The sequence below is a fragment of the Gavialis gangeticus genome, unplaced genomic scaffold (genome assembly GCF_001723915.1).
Source record: "Gavialis gangeticus isolate Ggan-Ray unplaced genomic scaffold, GavGan_comp1, whole genome shotgun sequence".
Lineage (NCBI taxonomy): Eukaryota > Metazoa > Chordata > Crocodylia > Gavialidae > Gavialis > Gavialis gangeticus.
This window is the reverse complement of record NW_017729011.1, coordinates 473,507-495,266: the sequence shown is the minus strand read 5'-3', so window position 1 is coordinate 495,266 and position 21,760 is coordinate 473,507. Positions and strand designations below refer to the sequence as shown.

The window sequence follows — 21,760 nt, the reverse complement described above, 5'->3', positions numbered from 1 at the left end:
GTTGGCTCTTTTCCCCTAGTCTCCAAGGTGCCACCTGCTCTGCCTTTTTTCTATCTACCTTTTCTGCCACCTCCATAGCCCCACCTGTGTCACCTGCCCCAAGCTGCCTTCCCCCTTCCTCCCTGGCAGCTGTCTGTGGAGGTGGGGACTCCTGCATTCCCAGCCAAAGGAAAGCCCCCTCCCTACACCCCGCTGCCAGCTGCTCCCAGCCTGGACCCTTCCCATGGGTACCACCATGAGTTATCACATTTGGCCTGTTTCCCAGGGGAATTCCCCTCCACTGCGTCCTCCCTGGGTATTGGAGCTCTAGAGAGGCCACTCTAGGTCCGTTTCCTGCTGGGCAGGTAAGGGGGTGTGCACAGAGGTGCTTGGGCACTCCCATGGGACAGGACTGGGTCCATGGTGCTGCCTCAGAGCCCAGACTGGGGCCCTTCTCCAGCATCCAACGCGAGTGGCAGGCAGGAGTGCAATGGCATAGACTTTTATTTATAGTAACAAAAGTCCTGAGGGCATCGGCTCCCAGCCCAGGGCCCACCGTTGCTCTGCAGATTTTACCTGGCTCAGGCACCAGAGCTGCGATCACCCACAGTAGGATTCCCCCTTTTGGGGCACATCATGTAGCACACACCAGCATGCCCTTCATCCTGGCCAGCAGGACCCACTGGAGCCAGCAGGCAACGGGCTCTGGCAACGTGCCCTTGCTGCCAGGGACATCAGCACCATCAATGCCAGTAAGGAAGGCTCCTGCCCACAGTGCTCCAGGTGGTCCCAGCCCCTGGGAAGCCACTCAGAAGTGGAGCTGGACAAGGTAGCGGATGCGACACTGGCTCTCCTGGTAGATCAGGTACTCACTCTGGGAGAAGAAGGAGTCCTGGTATTGGGCCATGGTGATGGGTGGCCCCTGGGACACCAGCACCTTCTTCCCATCTATGATCAGTTCCTGGTCATAAGCAGGGTCTGGGGATGGGATGGGATTAGTGCATAAGAACCTCACCCCCCTCCTTGTCCCATCTTCAGTCCCATCTCCATCACCCCCACTCAGGTCTGGCTCCACCCCAGGTCCTGTTCTAGGTCTCACAGCCCAATGCCTGCCCCAGACCCCTTCCACTCCAACTGCCCCATCTCCTTTGCTAAGTCCCCACCCAGATGTCAACCTATCACCTCCATACTGCCCTGTCCCCATGTCTCTACCCATGAGCTGGCAAGGATGGCCAGCTGGAAGAGCAGACTGGGAAGCTGTGGGCTTACCCGGCTCAGTCTTGCCGCAGGCGATCACGCTGTTGTAGTTGGCGGGAGGCTTGCGCAGCGAGGGGTCATCCTGCATGATGCGATACTCCTTGCCCAGGGCTACCTCATTCAGGAACATGATCCCAATCTGACTGGAAGTACAGCGCACTACAGGGAGACAACAGGGCTGAGAAAAGGGATCCTGGCTGTAGGTGGTTTCCTGTGCCCAGCTTACCTCTCCTTAGGGCACACAAGGCTCCATTTGCCCTGTTGGCCCTCCCCATAACTGGGATCTGCTAGGAGGAAGAGATCAGTGCTCTGTAGCAGCCTCCTCCTGGCTGATGGAGAATTTGCACTGAGGGCCAACCCTGTCCTACCCCACTTGCCAAGAGGAGGCAGGAGTCTGGGCTGAGAACTGGGGGGTGACTGCAGAACGTCATGAGGCTAGGGGAGAGAGGGGGTACAGTGAGACAAAGGCTGCTGGTTGCCAGGCTGCCATCCAGCTCCCTGGCTCTGCTCTCATCCATTAGCTGTGCTCCCCAAAACTCCTTTGCATAGCCTGCTTTCAAGGACTCAAGTAGAGTGAAGGGGGACAAGGGAGGACTCCCCTCCCTTTTGGCTGATAAGGGCCTCTTACCCCATCGCTTGCAATGTCCAACTCAACCCAGCCAAGTGGACTGCACCTCCAACATTAAATGGAGGCTTCAATGACAGCATCACCTCTCTGGACAGATTCTCAGCCCGAGAATGCTGCCAGTCTGCCCCAAGCCCTGAGGGAAGCGAGACTGCAGGAGCAGGTAGGGAGCACAGAGTGGGGCAGAAGGAGGTCCTGGGGGAGTTGTACTCAGCTGGGGGAACCAGAGCCTTACCGTATCCTGCCGATTTGCTGTTCTCTGAAGCGAAGTAGAGCCCCTTGCCTACGCGGCCGCCTGAGTGTGGCATGATGCGCAGACCACTCTTCAGGATGGCAGCGATGACAGCCACGTTGGTACCATGCCATAGCAGGCGCCGGTTCTCCAGGCTCTCGTGGGCCTTGAACTGCTCAACCTGTGGCAACAGAGAGGTGCAGCCCTCAGTTCCAGGCAGAGTCAGGGCTGTGAGCTAAGCTCACGTGTAGTAAACTGCACTGGTCTGGTACCCGAGCCAAGATGTACTGGTACTACAGGAAGACAAGAGGATGATGGAAAAAAAATGGCAGACCTCATCTGGTGGAGAGGGGTCTGGCATAGACTTTTACATGGGCAGGCCCTCTGGGGAGCACACTGGGTTGGGGTATGGAGATGGGTACATGGGTATGTGCTGTGAACTGTGCAATGGGTTTTTAATGATTTAACTGTCAAAGTGTGCTTTGATCTGCCAAGTGAGCCACAGGGGCTGCTTGGCAGAGTGTTGGAGGTACAGTTATTTATACTCACACACAGGTGTTTTTTTTTCCAAAAAGAAAAAAGGACTTGAGGAGAGAGAGATTTAAATGGAACTGTGTAGTGGAGGGTGCACCCCTGTCCAAATGCACTGCGGACAGGTCGCCCTACACTGTTGTAACTAGCTTCCCGCTGGCCAGCTTCCCAGTGGGAGGGTCTCGGTTACATGCTGACTTTATGAAAATGGAAGACTCTTCCCTAGCTTGCTCCTGCAGCTGTTCGGCTGAGAGCAGCTGAGACTCGGGGGCATCCGAGCCCTAAACCTCTGGGCTTAGGCTTGCACGTAGGATGCCTGCCATTGGATTTGGGAGTATATGAAGCCCCAGGCTGAAAAGTCTGGGGTGGAGGATACTAGCCAGTTATAGCACCACATATGGTGTTTGAATGATTGAGTTTTGCTCAACTGAAAGGATTTAGAACTGATCTGGCTAATTTGACCTGGAATACATTCCCCCCCCAAAATATAGATAAAAAAAAGTAAGAGCAGGTAGAAGGGCTGGGTCCTAGCTTACCAGGTAGGACTCAAAAAGCAAGTATGGAGAGGAGCACCAGCAGGATGAGTGACCCATTTCAGGCAGCAAGGGGAAAGCTGAAGCTTCAGGGCCCCATTAGTTGAGATTGTATGCAGACTGCCACACACAGGACACTTTCCAAACACCCAGCCACCCCAAGTTGCCTTCACCAGGTAAACCCACTGGTGTCAGCAGTGCTGGGAGCCCTTGGGTAGACAGAGCTCTCCTGGACACCACAGCTGCAGGCACCAGACCAGCAAGACCCAGGACAGTCTATGATTAACACAACAGATGCAGATGTTCAGCTGTCACCCTGAGAGCTTCCAGCAGTGCTGGACCTGTTTCCATGTTAGCAATGGCTGTATGGCAGGGTGATCAGCTCTCAGCAACCAATTCCCAGGCACATTCTGCATCCCACAAGCTCCTATTTGCTCCCAGTGTGTGAGCAAGGCTCCAAGTTCTCTTAAACCAGCCTCTGAGTGGTCTTCTGCAGACCCCTCACCTCCCCCTCCCGGTCCACCTTCCAGATGTTCAGGATCTTGAGGTTGTGGTAGGTGCAACCAGTCTTCTCAATATAGGTTTGGATCACCTGCAGGAGAATAGAGTGAATCTTGGGGTACAGCCCTAGCCACCCCCAGCACAAAGATCCATGTGTATCTTCTCAGCTAGCGGCCGGGAGCTGGTCTCTGCCCCACATGAGCAGGTCTTTCTGCCAGGTGCTGGTGAAGGCTTGGATACACCTAAACCAGCCATCTGCTCCCTCAATACCCAGACAACCCCTCCCCATGCACCCACTGGCTGCTCCCTAAACAAGGGATTATCCAGGCTGTGGCTCCCCCCCCCACTTGACCATCAGCTCCACTACTAGGGCCCGCACCCCTAGGTTGCCCACCACAACCTCAAGCTTCTCCCTGGAGGTCCCCTCAGCCATGCTCTCAGAGCTGGATGGGGAGGGCACCCATTGAATAGTTGCCTGCAAAGCTGAATTGTGCCCTGGTAGGAAGCAGCTACCTGCCCAGTTTCCAGGTTCAGCATACCCAACAGGAGGGCATCATGGGAGGGAAGGGGGGCCTCTAAGGACCAGCATGGACACGTAAAGGGAAGACATCCTTGCTGCGCTCCTGGGGCCCACAGATCTCTGTGTTCCTACCCTGTCCTGAGCCATGCTCACAGCTCCTCTCAACCTGGGCTAACATTTCTCCTCCCAAACTGCTGCCTGCACCTGCTGGTATGGGGCCAGCTGCCACTGTACCTGGTAGTCCTTGGATGTCGGCGCCAGCAGGGAGAGCTCACATTTGAGGAGCGCGTAGTCCTTGTCCAGTGGATGTGGAACTTCAGTCTTCACCTGCTCTTTCTCCTCCTCCTTCTTCTGTGCCTGCAGGCTCTGAGCCAGCTCAATGTCTGCCAGCACCTACCAAGGCAGAGACCCAGCCTGAGCTTTACTCTGGAAGCACACAGCAGGGCATCTTTAGGGAAAGGGGGACAGCAATCCTGGGGGTTCCTTGGCCATCAGTTGTCCCAGTACCTCACACAACCCAGCTGAAGCATGTGTGCCCCAGAGGTCCTCACAGGAGGCTCTCTCTAAAGAGGAGATGGCACTACACTCCTGATGGCTCACAGAGAAGGAGTTTTTCCTGAACACATTGGTGGAAAGGGCTGGTCCCTACTGCCACAGCCCACAGAGCAGTGAGCAGCAGACTAGTTGGTAAAAATTTCACACCGGGATGCTGGCAGAGCTGCTTTCCCAACATGCCAGTCTCCTGAAGAAGCAAAAGATGCATGCAGGCAAAAAGGACACTGCAGCTTCAGGGCAGTCTCTGGATAGCTATTTCCAAGCCTCTTTCCCACACTGACTGTGCTTCCTGACTCTGACCAGAAAGCAAAGAAGCCAATGACACTTCCAGCTGCACAGAGCACTGGGCAGGAGGCACAAGAACAGCCATGGGCAAGAAGGGTTTCCCTCATACCAGGTGATGCCACACTCCCTGTCCCCCAGTCAATCCAGTCTTGCATGAGTTTGCCCTCCTCTGAACCATGCAAACCACTGACACCCCCTGCAAGGCAGCCCCTATTTGGCTGGACAGATACCAGGCTGCAGCCCTGTGGGAGATGTGGGGGAGGTCATCCCATCCATGGAGAGGACCCTTACCAGCAGCATGTCCTTCTTGGCCTGGAGGACCTCCTGTGTGTTGATGGGAGGGGGTCGGGTCCGCCCAAAGTTGTGGGGAATGACAGTGTAGAAGTGGGAAGACAGCTCCTCCAGCTGCCCGTAAGGCTGGCACGGTTTCTGCAGGGCCTGCTCGATGGCCTCCAGAGCCTCAAAGCCCTTGGCAATCTGCTGCTTGCTCAGCTTCCCCAGCGGCATCTTCTTCACATCTGCAAGAGGCAAGCAGCCACGGGTGTATGGGATGAGTCAAGAGTCAGCCAGGGCCCGAGTGCTCCACCCACGCCCACCTCACACGCTCCTGCTGGCGAATGACTTGCTCAAGCTCTTGAGATCAGGCAGAAGCCTTGACATCTCCCCAGCAGCCTGCAAAGGTTGGGAGTTTCTCTGCCACATGAGAGAAGCTCCTAGGATTCCTCCAACTTCCACCAGCCTCCCAGCTGAGGGGCCTGCACTGCAGACTCCTTCCTCTGACGCATGGAGGAAAGAGCAGTGTCTCAGTTTAATTCATCTCATCCTGACCTCAGTAACCCTCCAATTCCAGCTTTGGGGGCCTTCAAACATCCCCCTGGCCTATGCTTCCCAAACTGGGGTGAAGCTGCCCCCAGCTCTTCTAGTCCCAGACAGCTCCTGAATGGATATCCAAACATCATGCAGCTCTGTGATGCAGGCCCTCTAGGCCAGTGGTCTCCAAACTTTTTTGATCGCGCACCCCCTATCAGTAAAAAAAATTTTGAGCATGCACCCCCAATATATTTATATACATAGAAATAGAAGTTCTAATATTTTCTTCCCACACCCCAATGGATTGTCTTGTGCACCCCACTTTGGAGACCACTTCTCTAGGCAGAGGGCACCACACCCAACCTCCCGCACTGCGGGTGGGCTCACCAGTGCCAGAACTTGGCCCTGGCTGATTGGTGGCAGCATCACAGCCCATCATCCCATTGCAGCATGAGCTACAAAGCAGCAGCCTGGCCCCAGGGACAGTTCATGACACCCTTTAGTAGTGCCCCGCCCCTTTGGGGCATGGGGCCCCTTAGGGACCCTGGCCCACTCCCCTAGGCTGTACCTAGGTTCATGGTCTGCATGGCTTCTTTGAACATGTTGTTGCTGAAGATGAGGGACACCAGCTCCTGGGTGGCCTTGTTCAGAGTACAGGGCAGTGTCTTCTGCAAGTAACTCTTCTCTCCATCCACACTGTCCACCTGGGGAGGACAGGAGACAGCCCAGGGCCGGATTGGCAGAAGAGCACTTTTGCACACACACGTATGCACACACACACAGAGAACAAGAATTTCCCACCCACCCAATGGGACCAGGCAGCCTAGCTGCATGGGAAAGACTCTCCCCACTCACACACACACACATACTTCACCCCTAAGCTCACTGCCCTCCCCAGCGATGACCATCTCTGGTGTGAAACAGCCCAAGGAGTCAGGACCACTGATACAGGGGTCCTTCACTCCAGCAGCCATGGGGATGAGCTGTGGCACTGAGAGCCAACCACAAAGGTGCCTGTTCAGGCATTGTGCAGACGAAGTCCCCCCCTCACCCTGTTGCTCCCACAGAAGATGAAGCAACACTTGTGGCAAGACCTTAGCAATACAGCCCCACACTGTGACTGCATAGCAGGGGTGGGGAAGAGAGGGGGGATACTGCTCTCCACCTCTCTGATGATGCCAAGCCAGCCCTGCAAGCCCTGGGCACACATCACCCTGGTCCATGCTGCCTCAGGCAAACACAGCTGACCCAGTGCGGGAACAGCTGGTGAACCCACCCCCATGTGCACTGCTCACCTTCACAGACACTTCCCCCTCTTCATCCCCAGGCTGCACCTCGATCAGCGTGTATTTGCCAGCGTGGGCCACAAAGTTCTCCCGCTTGGCCCAGCTGTTCTTCGTCTTCTCCCTAAACTTCTTCTCAAAGTCCATCTTGGCTGCTTCCAGGGAAGGGAAGCTGGTGAGCTTGGACTGGCCCAGCTCTCCCTAGGAGAGGCGGAAGGGAGCAGGGTCAGGCTCAGCTGTCTCCTTTTGCCCTTTCCCATGACTTTCCCCTAGACCGGGGCTGGCTGCTGAACTTTACTGTGCAGCCACAGGCACCATTGTGTCCAAGGCATGGCTGCAGCCTGTGGGGACTGCAGGACCCAGTATGCAACTCCCCACTTGACCGGGGCAACAAGGTGACACTGCTCACTGGGACCCAGAATTGCTGCCTGCCGCACCTCTTGCAGCATGCAGGGGTCCCAGTTCCAGCAGACCTAGCTCCCCCCATGCTGGCTTTGGACTCATCTGCATCTCTAGCTTTGCCAAAATTGAACTGACACCTCAGAGTCACACTTGTGCTCTGGTGCCCAGTTTTTCTGGCTACTCTGAGGGAAAAAGTGAATTTTCCCTACCTCTGATGGGGGATGAGGGCGGCATTCATGTATCCACAGTTGTCTGCAAGCTCCCCACAGCCCCAACCTGAACCACCACAAAGAGGAAAGCAGAGACCAGGAGACTCAGGCTAAGGGAAAGCGGGCCCATTTGAGCAGGGAGAACAAATGACTCGGTCTAAAGGGTGAGGGACCATGCCAGGGGGGGACAGTGTATTCTTATGAGAGACGGTATGTGCCTGTGTGAGTCCTTGCCAAGTAGAGTGACCACCATCCTGTTTTTTCCCAGAACAGTCCCAGATTTTAGAGGCTGGTCCTGGATGCAGGTCATGGTCCAGCAGCACAGTTCCCCAGGAAGGCAGCCAGGGAGGTCACCTGTCACAGCATGCCACTTCACCTCCACCTCTTCCTGCAGCCAGCTGCTGACTTGGAAGGGAAGGAGGAAGGGATGTCTTGTATTTTCAACTGGGACAGACAGTCACCCTATTACTGTGGGGCAAGGATAAGGCAATATGCAGACAAAGCAAAGCCTTCCTAAGGGTGGGGCCTGGCTTCAAGAGATCCAGCTAAGCTCCCTGGAAGGCTCCAGAAAAAAGCTGAGACCAAACCTGTACTCTAGGAGAGCTGCAAACTTCAAGCTATGGTTCCAAATGAAAAACCCTTCAAATGCCTGGAAATGCAATGCTCAGGCCAAACCCAGCTGACCCTGCCCCAACCACCACCTGGCAATTGCATGCTTTTCTTCATTGTCTTGCTCAACTGTAGGGACAGGCCAGCTAGGCCCCTTCTGCTGGGGAGTTCAAACAGCACCCATAAAGAAGCTGCAACCAGAGCTCTGAAAAATCAAGAAACCCAGCCTGAGGGCTCCTGGCAATGTGTCAAGCATGCCTGGAAATGACTCACGCGTTAGCAAGCAGCATGGTTTGGCCTGCAAGAGGGGGCAAGCTGAAGAGATTCCTCGCAGCACTCATGGGCGTGTGCGCACCCCCCCCAGGCAGCTGGGCTCCAGGCACTCAGAGAAGCGGCATTCATGATGACAATAAGTGGCCTGGGCTGCAACTGTCTCTCTGGTGGCAGCAGCAGCAACTTTTCTACCTGAGAAGGGAGTTCCTAGCATGAGGCAATAGATCCAAAGACAACTCGTGGCTAGCACTGCAGCCATATGTCTGTTATCCCCCTTCTTCCCCGCAGCAGGGTGCTGAGCTCATGAGGGTCCCTGCTTAGCAGAGCTCACCGCTGAAGCAACCAGGCTGTGACTGCCATGAGGAAGGCAGCCAACTCCCCCACTGCAGTCCCTCCTGTGCCTCGGCAAAATGGTCTGCTGCTTTGGCCCCTCTCTCCTGGTCTGTGTGGAGGGGTGGGAAGAGCATGCTGTACCCCCTCTGACCAAAACTCCTGGGGGTGTTATCCCAGTGGCCAAGGGCCCGATTTGTTGGTGACTGTGGGCCAATGCCAGTGATCTCCCGGGGGGAGGGGAATGATAGTGCCATGATCTGCCTCTAAGGTTGGGGGAAGGCAAGAGGATGAGAGGTCGAATCACAATGTGTGACTCAACGCTTATCCCTCTCCATTTCCCTGAGAGAGCAATTTCCCTGCCAATACGATTATCCAGGACAGGTTCCAAAACTCATGGCCCACGAGAAGATGAGCTCTGCGTGGGGAAAAAGAACAACAGATGCAAATCTGGAAAGACTCAGCCATGGTCAGTCCCACGGGATAAAGCAACCCAGTGGTGGCTTTAGCATTATCTGATGGAAACCAAGACAGATGAGCAGCCAGCTCTGCAGACACAGCCAGGAGAAACTGGGAGCTGAAAAAGAAGTTCAAGGAAGAATTCCATTTTGCAGGTACAAGTACCTGGCAAGTCAAACCTGTTAATTAAGCACCCAGGACCCAGATTAAAGGAGCTGCCAGCACCATGGAGACCAATTGCTGGACAAGTGTTAACACCCCAGTACTGGCATGGGTGGGCAAAGACCGCATCACCCCTAATACAAATCTCCTGGTCAGAGACAGGTGCTTCCCCTGATGGGTGGACAGGGGAGGCCCTGCCACATGGAAGGGGCGGGTGCTTGGGAAAATACTCACCACACGGCCCCAGTGGGTCCAGCAGCTGTAGGTGCCATTCTGTTCAATAAGCTGGATGATGTAGAACTTGTTGTTGTTGTGCCCAATGTTGGTTTGGTTCAGCGTGCACTCGTAATCCTCGTGAATCTAAACCCAAAGTACCATGGCATCCACTCAGTGCAAGTGAGGATGGACACTGCACTGCCCTGGGATCTAACAGGGAGGGGTCCCCCAGGCCTGTCCTGAGGAGAAAGGTGAGCTGACAGGGCTTTTGCTGGGCAGAGGGGGAGCAGCCTCCTGTCAGCTTTGCCAGTGTGCCTCTAGATTCACATGGAGTGAAAGCCCCCAGGAATACAAAGCCAGAGTTCTCCAAGGGAGGGAGCTTCCCCTTCAGGAAAGAAAGAAGCCCTCTGAAGAACAACATCTAGCCAGGTGAAGCAGAAAGGGATCTTTGCCCCCTGACTGTGCCAGAGGGGAACATGAATCCAGGTAACCCCCCTCTTACCTGGGCATCACTGGCACTGCTCAGATAACAGGCAGAGTCAATTTTGGCTTTAAGTTTCTCCTTGGGTGCTCTCTTCAGTGCCTGCACAGTGGAGTGGAAGCTGTCCACTTCTGCCTCTGGCTCTGGCTCTGGCTTCACCTTCTTGCCTTTGGTTACTGCTTGAGCCTTGGTAGCTGCCTTGCGTTTTGGGGCCATGGCTCCCTTCAGGTAACAATCAGGCTGCTGCAACAAGAATTGGGGCCACCATTAGACTGTACCTAGCCATTTAGTCCCCATAGAGGCAAAATGGAGGGGAAGAGATTCAATCTCTGCCACAACCCAGCAGTCTGCACAACACCTAGACACAGCCTCAATCTAAACTAGCGGTAGGAGAGAACATCAAGAGATCTGTAGGGCCATGGACAGAGAGGACAGAGGCACTGGCAGTCAGGACAAAAGCTTGGGGTCTGGAGATCTGAACTGCCACCAACTCAACCTTGCACTTTGTGCAAGCAAGTCATGTTGCAACTGTTCCCACCCACAATGTGGGAATGAAAAGCCTTTCCCCACCTCCAAGAGGGGAAGCATGAGGTTTCAGCGCACTGACTTGTGAGGAGTGCTTGGAGATGGACACTAAGCAACTGTATGAAAACTCACGTTTGCTAGTGTTTTTCTAGCTGGACTGCAGAGTCTTTCCCATCACCTCCTCTTTCAGAGGAAGCATCCAACTCCTTATTTCCTGGCACAATTGTCATCCTGTCCCAACCCAACCTTGTGTACCTCAACAGATCCCAGCAGAAGGGAGGAATCAGTGTCCAAGTCACCCCCTGGTGTCATGCCTGCCAGAGCTGCACTTGGGTCAGCTTCACCAGTTATGTTTCAACCCTCTTGGGAGTAATCACAAAGTCAAATCAAGCCAAGAGTATGGAGCCTTGTGGAACTGGCCCTTTGCTCTTCTCCAACCTGGGCCTCAAAAGCCCTTGGCATGTAACCCCCAAAGCCATCACTTCCCTATCTGCAGGACAGAAAGAGTCCAGGTGGTTTTTGGCTAGCACGACTGTTTTGTCTTGGGTTTTGGCCTCTTGTCTTTGCACACGCTCTCTTACCACAGAGAGAAAAACCCAAAGCAGCTGCTCAAGAATCATCAACTGTCACAGGTAGGCGCGACTAACATTCAGGCTTCAGCCCATGCTCAAACATCTAGCTCGTATTTCTCTTTCCTGAACAGAGGCTGATACATTTCCTCATGGAGAACAGCCAGTCCTACCTGGCTTTTTCCCCCCCTCAGGTAGTCAAGGGCTACCTGGCCATCCAAACTCCTCTTTGCTCCTTGGGCCTTGGTTGTCAGGACTGGCATAAGGCACAGTGCATGGTGGGAGAAACCCAGTCTGCCTTTTCCTCTGCCTGCCAGGGACTCCATTAAATAGCTAAGGGCTGTTCTTTAAGATCTCCCAATACTTCCTGAGCTGCTATCTACCTTCTGCCAGGGGCCCAGAGAATCCCCATTTTGCATTGGTCTGGAACATGAACAGGTCTTTATTCCAGAGAATAGAAGATGATGGTCAGATGCCAGATTCTCTGCTGCTCATGGCCTCTCTCGTTCTTCTTAAGTACCTGTCCACACTGGCTTGAGAGTCAAGACTGAAACCCAGTTTCAACTTGGCTAAAAGCAGATCCTACAACACTTGTTTCTAACACTCCTCACTTGGCTATATGAAGAGCCCAACTGCTTGAGGACAATCAACCCATGGTAGTTTTGAAGCACAGCAATAATACAGTTGAACACATCCAAGCAGAAACCCGTTTAAAGAATTTTTAAATGCTGATCACAACCCAACTATCCAAAGTCACAAGTATGCACCCCTTGTGAACTGCAGTACCTAGCTGAGTCCAGGAAGCACCTCCACCAGCCTCATCTTAGCTGACCTGAGTTAAACTTTCAGATTTTATTCACCTCTATTTGCAATGCAACAAAAAGTGTCCAACATGAATATGCAGCATTCCAAAGCTAGCGCCATAGTATCCTCACAAACAAATACATCCCACACAACAAATAGCTGGCTGGGACTGTCCTTTGATTAGCTAGAACAGCTTCCCTTCCAGGTTCTCCCTGGCATCATGCAAAGCAGGTTTCTTCCTTGACCAAGGGCCTATTTAGGAGGTTTTAAGAGTATAAGATAATTTGTTGTGTCCAGTTTTGCTTTGTCAAGTGCATAAAGAAAGCCTGAAAGATTTTTCAGAATTATTCTAATATTAAAAACATATGACAGCTCTTAAAAGTAGTGGATACAACCCTGGAAGATTCTATGGACTACCTGCGAAGTGGTAGAATAACCAAGGAAGCAAAATCCAACTAATGGAAAGTAAAGAGGACTTTTATGGACTCCTTTAAATGCTGCTGTCATTATTATATCTGTTTATTTCAAAAACTCAACAAACACTTTGGAGAAAAGTTCTCTTTGGTAAGGACTGCGGCAGCAATTTGCAGAAACTGTTTCCGAGGAGTCCCCCCATTTACTTAAGACAAAACACACTGAAAGCCAGAGACAAGGCAGCCTACCCCACAAAGGATGGTCCACGGGTAGAAGGCCTTTTCTTCCCACCACAGCAGAAAGGAGAAATGAAAGCAGCTCCAATGTAGCCCTTCCCTTCAGTCCCAAAGGTAAGTTGAATCCAGCTGGTCACCTAGCAATCCTCTGCTGCAAATTCTCTCTTGGCTTCATTTGCCTGAACTAAATCAAAGCAACACAGTGCTGGCACACTGCAAAATAAAGAGGAATTCTGCCTTGGAGACATCCTTTGATTCAATCCATAAGGCACTTGGAAGGGAATTAAACACAGAAAACCAAAACAAGGAATAAATGGCAAGGCATCCATACTGCAGAAAAGATCTGGGGATCAGAGCAGCCCATGACTGAATAAGGAGTCAGCTATGTGAACCTGCTGCAGACTAAGGCAGATGTTGTTCTGAGAGGTACTAAACAGGGGTATTGGAGACAGGACACAGGAGGTAATACTGCCCTTCACTCAGCATTGGAAAGGCCTCTGCTGTGTGCAGGTTTGAGCACCATGCTTCAAGAAACACGGAGACAAACTGAAGAGTCTGAAGCACAACAACAGAAATGATAAAAGGGTTGGAAAATGTCATGTAGGAGGTGAAAGAATTGAGTGTATTTGGGCTAGAAAAAAGATGAATGGGGAGTGGTAACTATTTTAAATAGGCACCAGGTTGTTAGAAAGAGGATGGTGATGCTGATCAAGTGTTCTCTAGGTCCGCTGCAGGACAGTAAGAAATTTGCTTAACTCATAGCAAGGGAGGTTTTGACTGGATATGAGAAAAATCTTCTAGCTGTGATGCAGAAAGACTACAGAGCAAGGTGGTGGAACCCACTTCACTAGAGCTTGTTATGGCCAAGGTAGACAAACATCCATCAAGAAAGGTTTTGGTACACCTGAGCCTGTCTTGGAGGAAGAGAATTGGTTGGCTGACCTCCTGAGGTCCCTACCGGGGTGGGGGGTGTACATGCGCACATGCACAGAGTCAATGTAGTCCAATCTTGTCCCTCCCTCCCATGCCCTGCAGTCATTATTCACATTCTGGAGTTCCACAGCACTCCATATGCATGTGTGTGTGTCATGAACCCCATTGCATACAACTGTGTACAAACAGGGCAGAAGTATACCTGCAGAGCAGAACACATTAGGGGCTGGCCAGCTTTTGACTTGACCCTCTGGGGAAGCCTCGCCTCAGCACAGGTAGCAACAGGGTCAGATAAGCAGGTAGAAGCTTCACAGGTACAAAGGGCAAAGTGGTACACAGGAGGGAGGGGCACAGTTTGTCCAAGTGGTCTGGTACTCAGCAAAGCAAGAGGGGCATTGGAAAGGCAGGGATACAGGGAGAGGGACAAGGTGGCACAGCAACTGTCATTTGCTCCTGACCCAGAATTTCTTCCAGGACAGGGAAACTGGGAGTCTCACTACTTCAGTCAGTCTCAGGGCAGACCAATCCTGACCAAAACAGTTGATTCAGAGCAGCGCCCCTGCTGTCCAGTCATGCTCTAACAGGCTAGGGACTGAACAGAGAGGCAGGATCCCCTCACTTGCCTTCTTAACCCCCTCTGGATGCCGGCAGCGGGGGGGAAGCAGAGGGAGTGCTGCACTCACCTGCGGGAACTACCTGGGAGCTTGCTGGACTAGGGTTGTTCTTCTCTGTCCGCAGGGAGAGGTTGGCAGGGCCTGACGCAGGACAAGTTTGGACAAGCTGGAGCTGGTGCTGCTGCCTGCTAACTCGATCCCTCCCTTTCCCCTCCTCCTGTGACTATGCCAAGCAACTCCTCTAGCAGGAAGGGAGCCAGCTCAGTCCAGCAGGCAGGCAGGAAGGGAGCTGGCAGCACTATACCATGCTGTCAACGCTGACTCTAGCACCAGTGGGCAGCTCTCCTTATGTGGACACCTAGCCAGATGGGACCCTAGGGCTGCTGGGAAGCAGGCAGGGAAAGGAAGTGAAATGGCAGCTAGAGAGATCCTCCCCACTAGCAAGAAGGCTGGCCTGGGGCAGCAGTTTTCTGGGCCCAGCTCAGATCAGATTCCTATAGCTCAGCCCTGAGCTGCTGTACACAGCTGCCTCTCTGTGGAGTACAGCAGGCAGTGAACACCCTCAAGCTGAGGGCCACGAGCGACTCATGGTGCCAGCACCTTCCCTGGTACCCCAGGTGTGTGGGTGCAAGGAGTGTGTCTGTGATCCTCACCACACACTGGCCTAGACTACTCACCACATTCCTCACTCAATGGGAGAGTCCAAGAGTCTTCCCTGTGCCGGGGGGGGGGGCTGCCATCTGCCTGGGCACGCTGCAGACCCTGCACCTGTCTGCTCCAGCCCTGTCAATTAGTAGCAATGTGAAGGTTATCCTGATCAGAGAAGCACTCCCTAGCTCTGCACGGACCCCTGTGCAGAGGGGCACTGCTCCTTACCCTCCCCAGCCAACCACTTGGTGCAGGGGGTGGGGTGGGGTCTTTTCCCATCTGCCCAGGCCCAGGTAGCTGCAGAACTAGAAATAGGGTCCTGCAGGCAGCAGTGAGTCCTGCTGCACAGCAGGCTAGAAACAAGCACTTGGCTCCAAACAGCTGAGACCCATACAGGCAGCTGTATTCACTGCTCTGTGCTAAGGAACTATGCAAAGGAAGCAGAGGCACAGGGACCTTCCAAGCAGGGACCTCAGCTCTCCCCAGCAAGGTCCAAAGAAAGGCACCTGGGCCAGCCACAGTCCTACAGCTCCGTTGTCCATTCAAACCTGCATAAAAAAGTGAGGCATACCCCCACCCCCACCATCCCAAGCCCACAGAGTTTCAGCCTCAGACACACACCCAGCTCAAGCCCAAGGCTCTTTTCCTGTATCGGAAAACAAGAGTAGCATTGGGCACTGCCAAGAGGCTGAGAGGCAGTGCCTAAAAGCTGCCTGTCCCCCACTTCACAAGCCCCCAGGCTCAGCCCCTCTGTATCTTATCACCTCTTTTGTTAATCTATTTGGGCTGGTACCAGTCTTCTCCGCTGCTTCCTCCTCCTCCTCCCCCCCACCACTACCCAGCCTGATCCACCACACTTCTACCCACCCACTCTGATCTGAGATCATCCCTCTTCCATGCATGAAAATGCAGTGTGGTGAATGCAAGCAGGGCAGAGCTCAGGGCCCCTCCATACTCCAGCTGTACTGCCCAGGCCTCCTGCAGGACATGCCAAAGAAGGCAGGCATGGTCTGCTGGCAGCAAGGTTTGGATTTTCTTCTCTGTGCAACTGTTTCTAGGTTGGATGTGCAACCAGCCAGCAGCTCCACCAGGCACGATGCAACATGGCTTGCATTCTACAAACAGCAGCTGATGGCTGTCCTGGCTACCAGGGGCAGGTACCACACACACAGCAAAAGAAACTTCTCTCACGGGGCTTTGCTCCACACCCCACTGGCCTCTGCATTGGTACAAGACAGCGTGAACAGACAGGCTGCTGCAGAAATAGCAGCCAGCCTGGGCCTCCCAGCCTTGTGCCACAGGGTACATCAGCACCAGAAGGAAAATTCTCCAGCACCCTGCAAAATTTAGGGATGGGTGCTGATGAGTATGAAGCTTAAGCTGAGCTGGGCCTACTCACAAATGTTAAAATACAAAATACTGATGACAACTGCATAGTGCAAGAGGATGCAATTTTGCATCTGGACCTTCTGAAAAGAAATAATGAGGCATACTTCAGGGGTGCACTAGGTAGCCGTGTTGATCTGAGACAAGAAGACATACCAAAAATTAGAACTCTTGGTTCCAAAATGATACCTTTTATGGTAAAAAGTCCCCGTAGGTGGGAAATAAACTTCATTTTTGCACAAAGGGCGCTGAAGATGGAAGGCTGTCCCTCTGGGTCCATGAGAGTGTCTTCTCATGGACCCAGAGAGACAGCCTTCCATCTTCAGCTCCCTCTGTGCAAAAATGAAGTTTATTTCCTGCCTATGGGGACTTTTTACCATCCTATACCATCTATTCTTTCCCAGAGCCTGACAAAGAGACTTTGATCCCAAAAGCTTGCAAAAAGGGACAATTTTCTTGCAATTTCCTAGTTGGTCTTATAAAAGGTATCATTTTGGAACCAAGAGTTCTAGTTTTTTGTATGAGGCATACTTCCATTTTCTCTCACTATACCTATGATGATTTTAAGCAGGCTCCTGTGCGTCTGGTATGTGACTGTGTGAAATGTCTATCCTTAATTAATTATTATAATAAATATGTCTTTGCAATTATCTCACATTTATGTGCAGGAACAGACATCCTCTATATGGGTTTTGATAGGCATCTCCTGATTTAATTTTGTTTTGCCACAGTAGTTCCCTTGATCTTCCAAGGGCAACTCCTCAAAAACTGCATTTTTCCCAGTTGTTAAAACAGCTTATTGGTATGTTTCAACTCAGTAAAAATTGATAATATCCTGTTACTGAAGAAGGTAATTCAATCAAAATTGGGACTTTCTGATAATCAAACTCTTCATTATTGGGTAACAGGATTTTCCTGTTAATTATTGCTTGGGTTTATCTCTTGATTTACACAACTGCAAGAAATGCTTTGAAGATGCTGAGCTAAAGGGTATAAAAGAGGAACAAAACAGCTAACAGGGCACGCTTCAACATTGAGAAATTGTTCTGGCAGGAACTGCTATTGTGCCCAGCTGATCTTCTGGTGAATGGATCGTCGCCTTGAGAAGCTGACAAGACTGAGACCGCCTCTTTGCCTGTATTGGTGAGATAATATTAGGGGTACACCGATAGAGATTTTTTTGGGCAAATACCGATAGCCGATTTTTAAGGAGGGATATCGGCTGATACGGATCAGATTTTCAATATGCAGCTCTTGGGGAAATAGGCTAGCTACTGTGTAGCACCCATACACCAAAGGGTGTGTTCATATACTGAGGAACACTGGCCTCCTCCCGTCTTTGGGCTCGTTCCTAGCTGCGATTAATTAGGCTGAGAACGAGGGGGTGTCGGCAAGATGACTTATTACTCTGCAGAGGGGTGCTCTATGTTTAAAAACAAAAGAGCCCCCCCCCCCGACCTGAGTTTACAGCTTGATATTTATACCTTAACTGTTACATAGCTGTGCAGGTATTCAAGGTCTTTTTGTCTGCTGTTACAAAGTTGCAGGACACATAGAACAGTGTTAGGCTGTTTGGAACTAGTTCTGTGATTAACCTTGTCAGCAAAAGATTCATGGTTTTGCTTACTGTCAGCAAAAGGGTTTTTTTAAGCTTAGGGAAAGGTCAGCAAAAGTTTAGCATTAGATCTTCTGTTTAGCAAGGGGTCATTTGCTTTTTTTACGGGTTATATTGTTTTTCTGACAGCCCAGCAGCTTGAAGAGCAGTGTTCAGCGGTAAGTCTGTTGTGGTGCAAAAGGAGGGGGAAGGGAAGTGTTGTGGGGGGAGCAGATTGAGACTCCTGTGGTAAGGGAAGGAGTGAGGCAGGGGCTGCAGCAGGGCAGGGTGGGGGATAGAGCTGTGGCTTGTACAGGGGGCGCCAGGGAGGGGGGGGGGGTTGCTCCCGCCACTGCAAGCACCCCAGGAGGTCATGGAGGGGGTGCCCCATGGATCTGCACGTGGGGCAGGCCAGGCCAGGCTGCTGCTGCAGGCTGGGACCAGGGCCTGTGCCAGGCTCTTCCTGGAGGGGGCTGGGCTGGGCTGTAATGGGGCGGGCAGCAGTGGCGCTGGGAGGGAGGTTGCGGGGGAGGGTATGGCGAATTTTGGTGTGGCTGCCAATTTTGGCACCTCCCCCACCCCTGTAGACCCCTCCCAGCACAGCCACCTGCCCCAGCCCCGGCCCGGCCTGCAGCAGCACCCCGCCCTTGTCCCGCACAGATCCAGGAGGTACACTCCCCATGCCCTCCTGGGATGCGTGTAGTGGTGGGAGCTGCTCACCCCCCGCACCTCCTGGATGAGCCGCAGCTGGGTCATACACCCCACTCTGCCCCAGTTGGGCAGTGCTTGCCCCAGCCCCACTCCCTCCCTCACTGTGGGGGGCCTTGATCTGCCCCCCATACCCTTTCCATTCCCCCTCCACTTCCACCACAACAGACTTACCAGCAGGACACTTCTTCAAGCCGCCAGGCTGCATTTCAGAAATCAGATCCATATCGGCCAGTAGGCGTCCTTAAAAATCGGCTATTGGTATTGGCTCCAAAAATCTGTTGGTGCACCCCTATTGCTTGGGTTTCTCTCGATTTACACAACTACAAGAATGCTTTGAAGGTGCTCAGCTAAAGGGTATAAAAGAGAAACAAACCAGCACACTTCAAGAATGAGAAATCATTCTGACAAGAACTGCTATCATGCCCAGCTGATCTTCAGGTGAAGAGATCAATGCCTTGAGAAGCTGACAAGACTGAGACTGCCTCTTTGCCTGTATTGGTGAGATACTATCACTTTTACAGCTAAATATACTGGACTTTGCTTTTTTTTAGGTTCATTTAACCGTGAACAGTTGCACTCTGAATAGTCCTGAACTCCATTTCATAACTTAGCAGGTGCAGCTGCCAGGGCTGAGGACCACGTGCTCAACAAAGGGAGACAATGCCCTCCAGTGCCTACAGCACAAGGAACCAGACATCTGCAGGCAGCTCTGTGGCAAAATCTCACTCATCCCCTCTTGTAGGCAAGGCGTGCCATTGCCACTGCTGAATTTCCTGCGTGCTCTAAGCTTCCAATCCAAACAGAGCCCTGGCACTGCTGTAGGCTGACTTGTGGTGCAGTGTCAAAGAGACCCCGTGCAGGGGGATGCTTGCTCAGGACCAGTACAGCTTTGCCTGGTCTCTGAGAACAACCCCTGAAGCCAGCCCAGGTGTGGCTTTGAGAATAGCTGAGGAGGAGCCAACTTCCTACTCCAAGACCCCCGCCTTTCAGCCTCTCACTCTCTCTCGTTCTCTGTGGCCCTGGCTTAACAAGATGGCATCCAGTTTCTCTTCTGAGAGAGGGGCTTTACCTTTTAATGGGAAGAACATGCACAATCTGTTTCCAGCCTTGACTCCAAGGCCAAGCTGGAGAAGTGTGGCTGAAGCATAACGCCCTGAGGCCTATTTCTGCATGACCATAGAACAAACCTATGCAAATGTAACAACTAACTTGGTCAGCAAAGGAAGCAACCAGCATGTCCAGTTAAGCCAGTAATGACATTTAACTGAACAGAGTACAAGGCCTGAATATTAGAAAGACTTTGCGGTAAGTCTGGACCATGGAGTCTCTCACTCAACGTGCCAGCTCTGACCTTGATTCCTACCAAACCGAGGCCCCTGCTATAAAACACACTCACTTCTGCCCCTCTCTTGCGTATTGCTTCCTGTGAGAAGCTCCCCTCATTTACATGCCTCCCCTCTAACCTCTGGCTCCTTTGTTCAGCTTTTGTTTTCCATTGCTCCACATCCCAGCCCCTTTTATACAGACCTGGCCAAAACAGTTTGCCTAGGCCTCAGCTCCCACCCAGGCCCCAGTTCTTTCCATCTCTATAACTGCTACAAAGTAGTACATAAAGCATACATGTTCCATTTCAATTGTAAGCACGCTAATAACATTTAGTGACTTATGCAAATCTATGTGGTGCCATATTTTAACCACATGCATATGATAAAACTTAACAGAAGTTCCCCAAAACTTCCAAGGCAGGCCAAAAGAACCAGAGTGCTCATCAGCTTTTTTTTAACCTTGTTCGTATGGACTGTTTTAAGTGCATTGGCAAGGGAAGAAGTTAATTTATGGACTACTGAGCACCACCTAGTCTAGGAAGATCCAATTAATGGCAAGACCAAATATAAGGAGGCTCCTCTGTTACATTTCTCAGTGCTAAATCTTGGCTAATTGACACCTTGCAATGACCGCTGAAGAACTGGTTTGAAATTGCTCTCAGGGGCACTGGGAACAAAGTAAGTTTCTTAAAACTTATATTCCTTTAGCTGAGCAGATAAAAATTAGACCTTCAAACACTCCATTTGGAGACTGGCTTTTGAAGCAAATGAAGCCATTGGCCCTCTATTCTGTGACCTCAGACAAAAAGGAGAACTTAAAAAAGCCGGGTAAAGAAACATACGCAGTGTACTTTCCTATACATCTTTCTGTTAAAGAGACTTATTAGGCCTGCACTAAAAGGTCTATTTTCATTTGCCTGAACAGTCTTCTAGCTATTTAAAAGCTGACAGGCAAAGGGCTCCATTCAGCAGAGTTCAACTGGTTAACAGGCTGGTGATCAATTGCCTCAAAACCATGCTGCCCACTAACATTTAATGACTGTCCTTAGTCTGTGAGGGAGGTCTTGTCCACCAAGGTGGACAATCATTTATGGCAAGGGTGGCCAACCTGCAACATAGGAATCATTAATGGCACAGACAGCCCTTGTGTGCGGTAAAAGGGAGATCGGGGAGGGGACAGACATGAGTGGATCTAGGATTTTGAAAAGGGAGGTGCAGACAGCGTGGAGCGTTCTTCCATATAATGCAGTACCTATTTTTCTCCAGGTAAAGAGAAACAAGAAGCTTTACTAATATGCTAGAGACCTACGGCTATATTATTCAGTTTAACATTAAAGAAAAAAACAAATATAACTTCACTGGAATGGGTTAAACATTGTCTGCAGAGCTCCATTATCAGAAGCAGCTGACAGGAAGCAGCACTGCAGAAGATGAGCTAGCTCAACTGGTGGAACAGGAAGACCATCAAAAAGGAGAGGGCTTTGTTCCCAGTGCCCAACAAAGAGTTTAGAAGGAAGCAGGAAGATTTTAATGAGCCATGAATTCAGTTGATGCTCTCACGGCAGCTCAAACAAAGGCAGCTGGTTTGCAATTTGGCTGGAGCAGGAATCAAAGAGGGGTACAAGTGCACCACTGCACCTGCCTCTGGAGAGGGCAGGGAGCAGAGCAGCAACCTGGGGACAGGAGGGTGCAGGGCTAATCTGTGGCCCTGCTGCAGGCAGGCAAGGCAGCCCCCCACCAGCCTGCGTG

At 51.9% G+C, this 21,760-nt stretch overlaps 1 protein-coding gene across 4 annotated transcripts in view; it reads right to left on the bottom strand.

The window, feature by feature from the left end:
- Window positions 1-460: 460 nt before the first annotated feature.
- The window catches only part of PARP3 (poly(ADP-ribose) polymerase family member 3), a 21,933-nt gene continuing 633 nt past the window's right edge, over window positions 461-21,760 (bottom strand). The window contains exons 1-11 of one of the 4 annotated variants that reach the window (XM_019510333.1): window positions 17,038-17,126; window positions 10,274-10,495; window positions 9,790-9,915; window positions 7,124-7,312; window positions 6,397-6,532; window positions 5,310-5,536; window positions 4,413-4,571; window positions 3,663-3,749; window positions 2,097-2,274; window positions 1,249-1,395; window positions 461-957 (exon numbers count right to left, since the gene is read on the bottom strand). In XM_019510333.1, coding sequence (XP_019365878.1) covers window positions 788-957; window positions 1,249-1,395; window positions 2,097-2,274; window positions 3,663-3,749; window positions 4,413-4,571; window positions 5,310-5,536; window positions 6,397-6,532; window positions 7,124-7,312; window positions 9,790-9,915; window positions 10,274-10,468 — 1,614 coding nt within the window. In that variant the 5' untranslated portion in view covers window positions 10,469-10,495; window positions 17,038-17,126 and the 3' untranslated portion in view covers window positions 461-787. Of the gene's footprint in view, window positions 958-1,248; window positions 1,396-2,096; window positions 2,275-3,662; window positions 3,750-4,412; window positions 4,572-5,309; window positions 5,537-6,396; window positions 6,533-7,123; window positions 7,313-9,789; window positions 9,916-10,273; window positions 10,496-14,416; window positions 14,569-15,024; window positions 15,126-17,037; window positions 17,127-21,760 lie in introns of those variants that run through there. The other 3 variants (XM_019510332.1, XM_019510330.1, XM_019510331.1) reach the window with 3 other exon arrangements.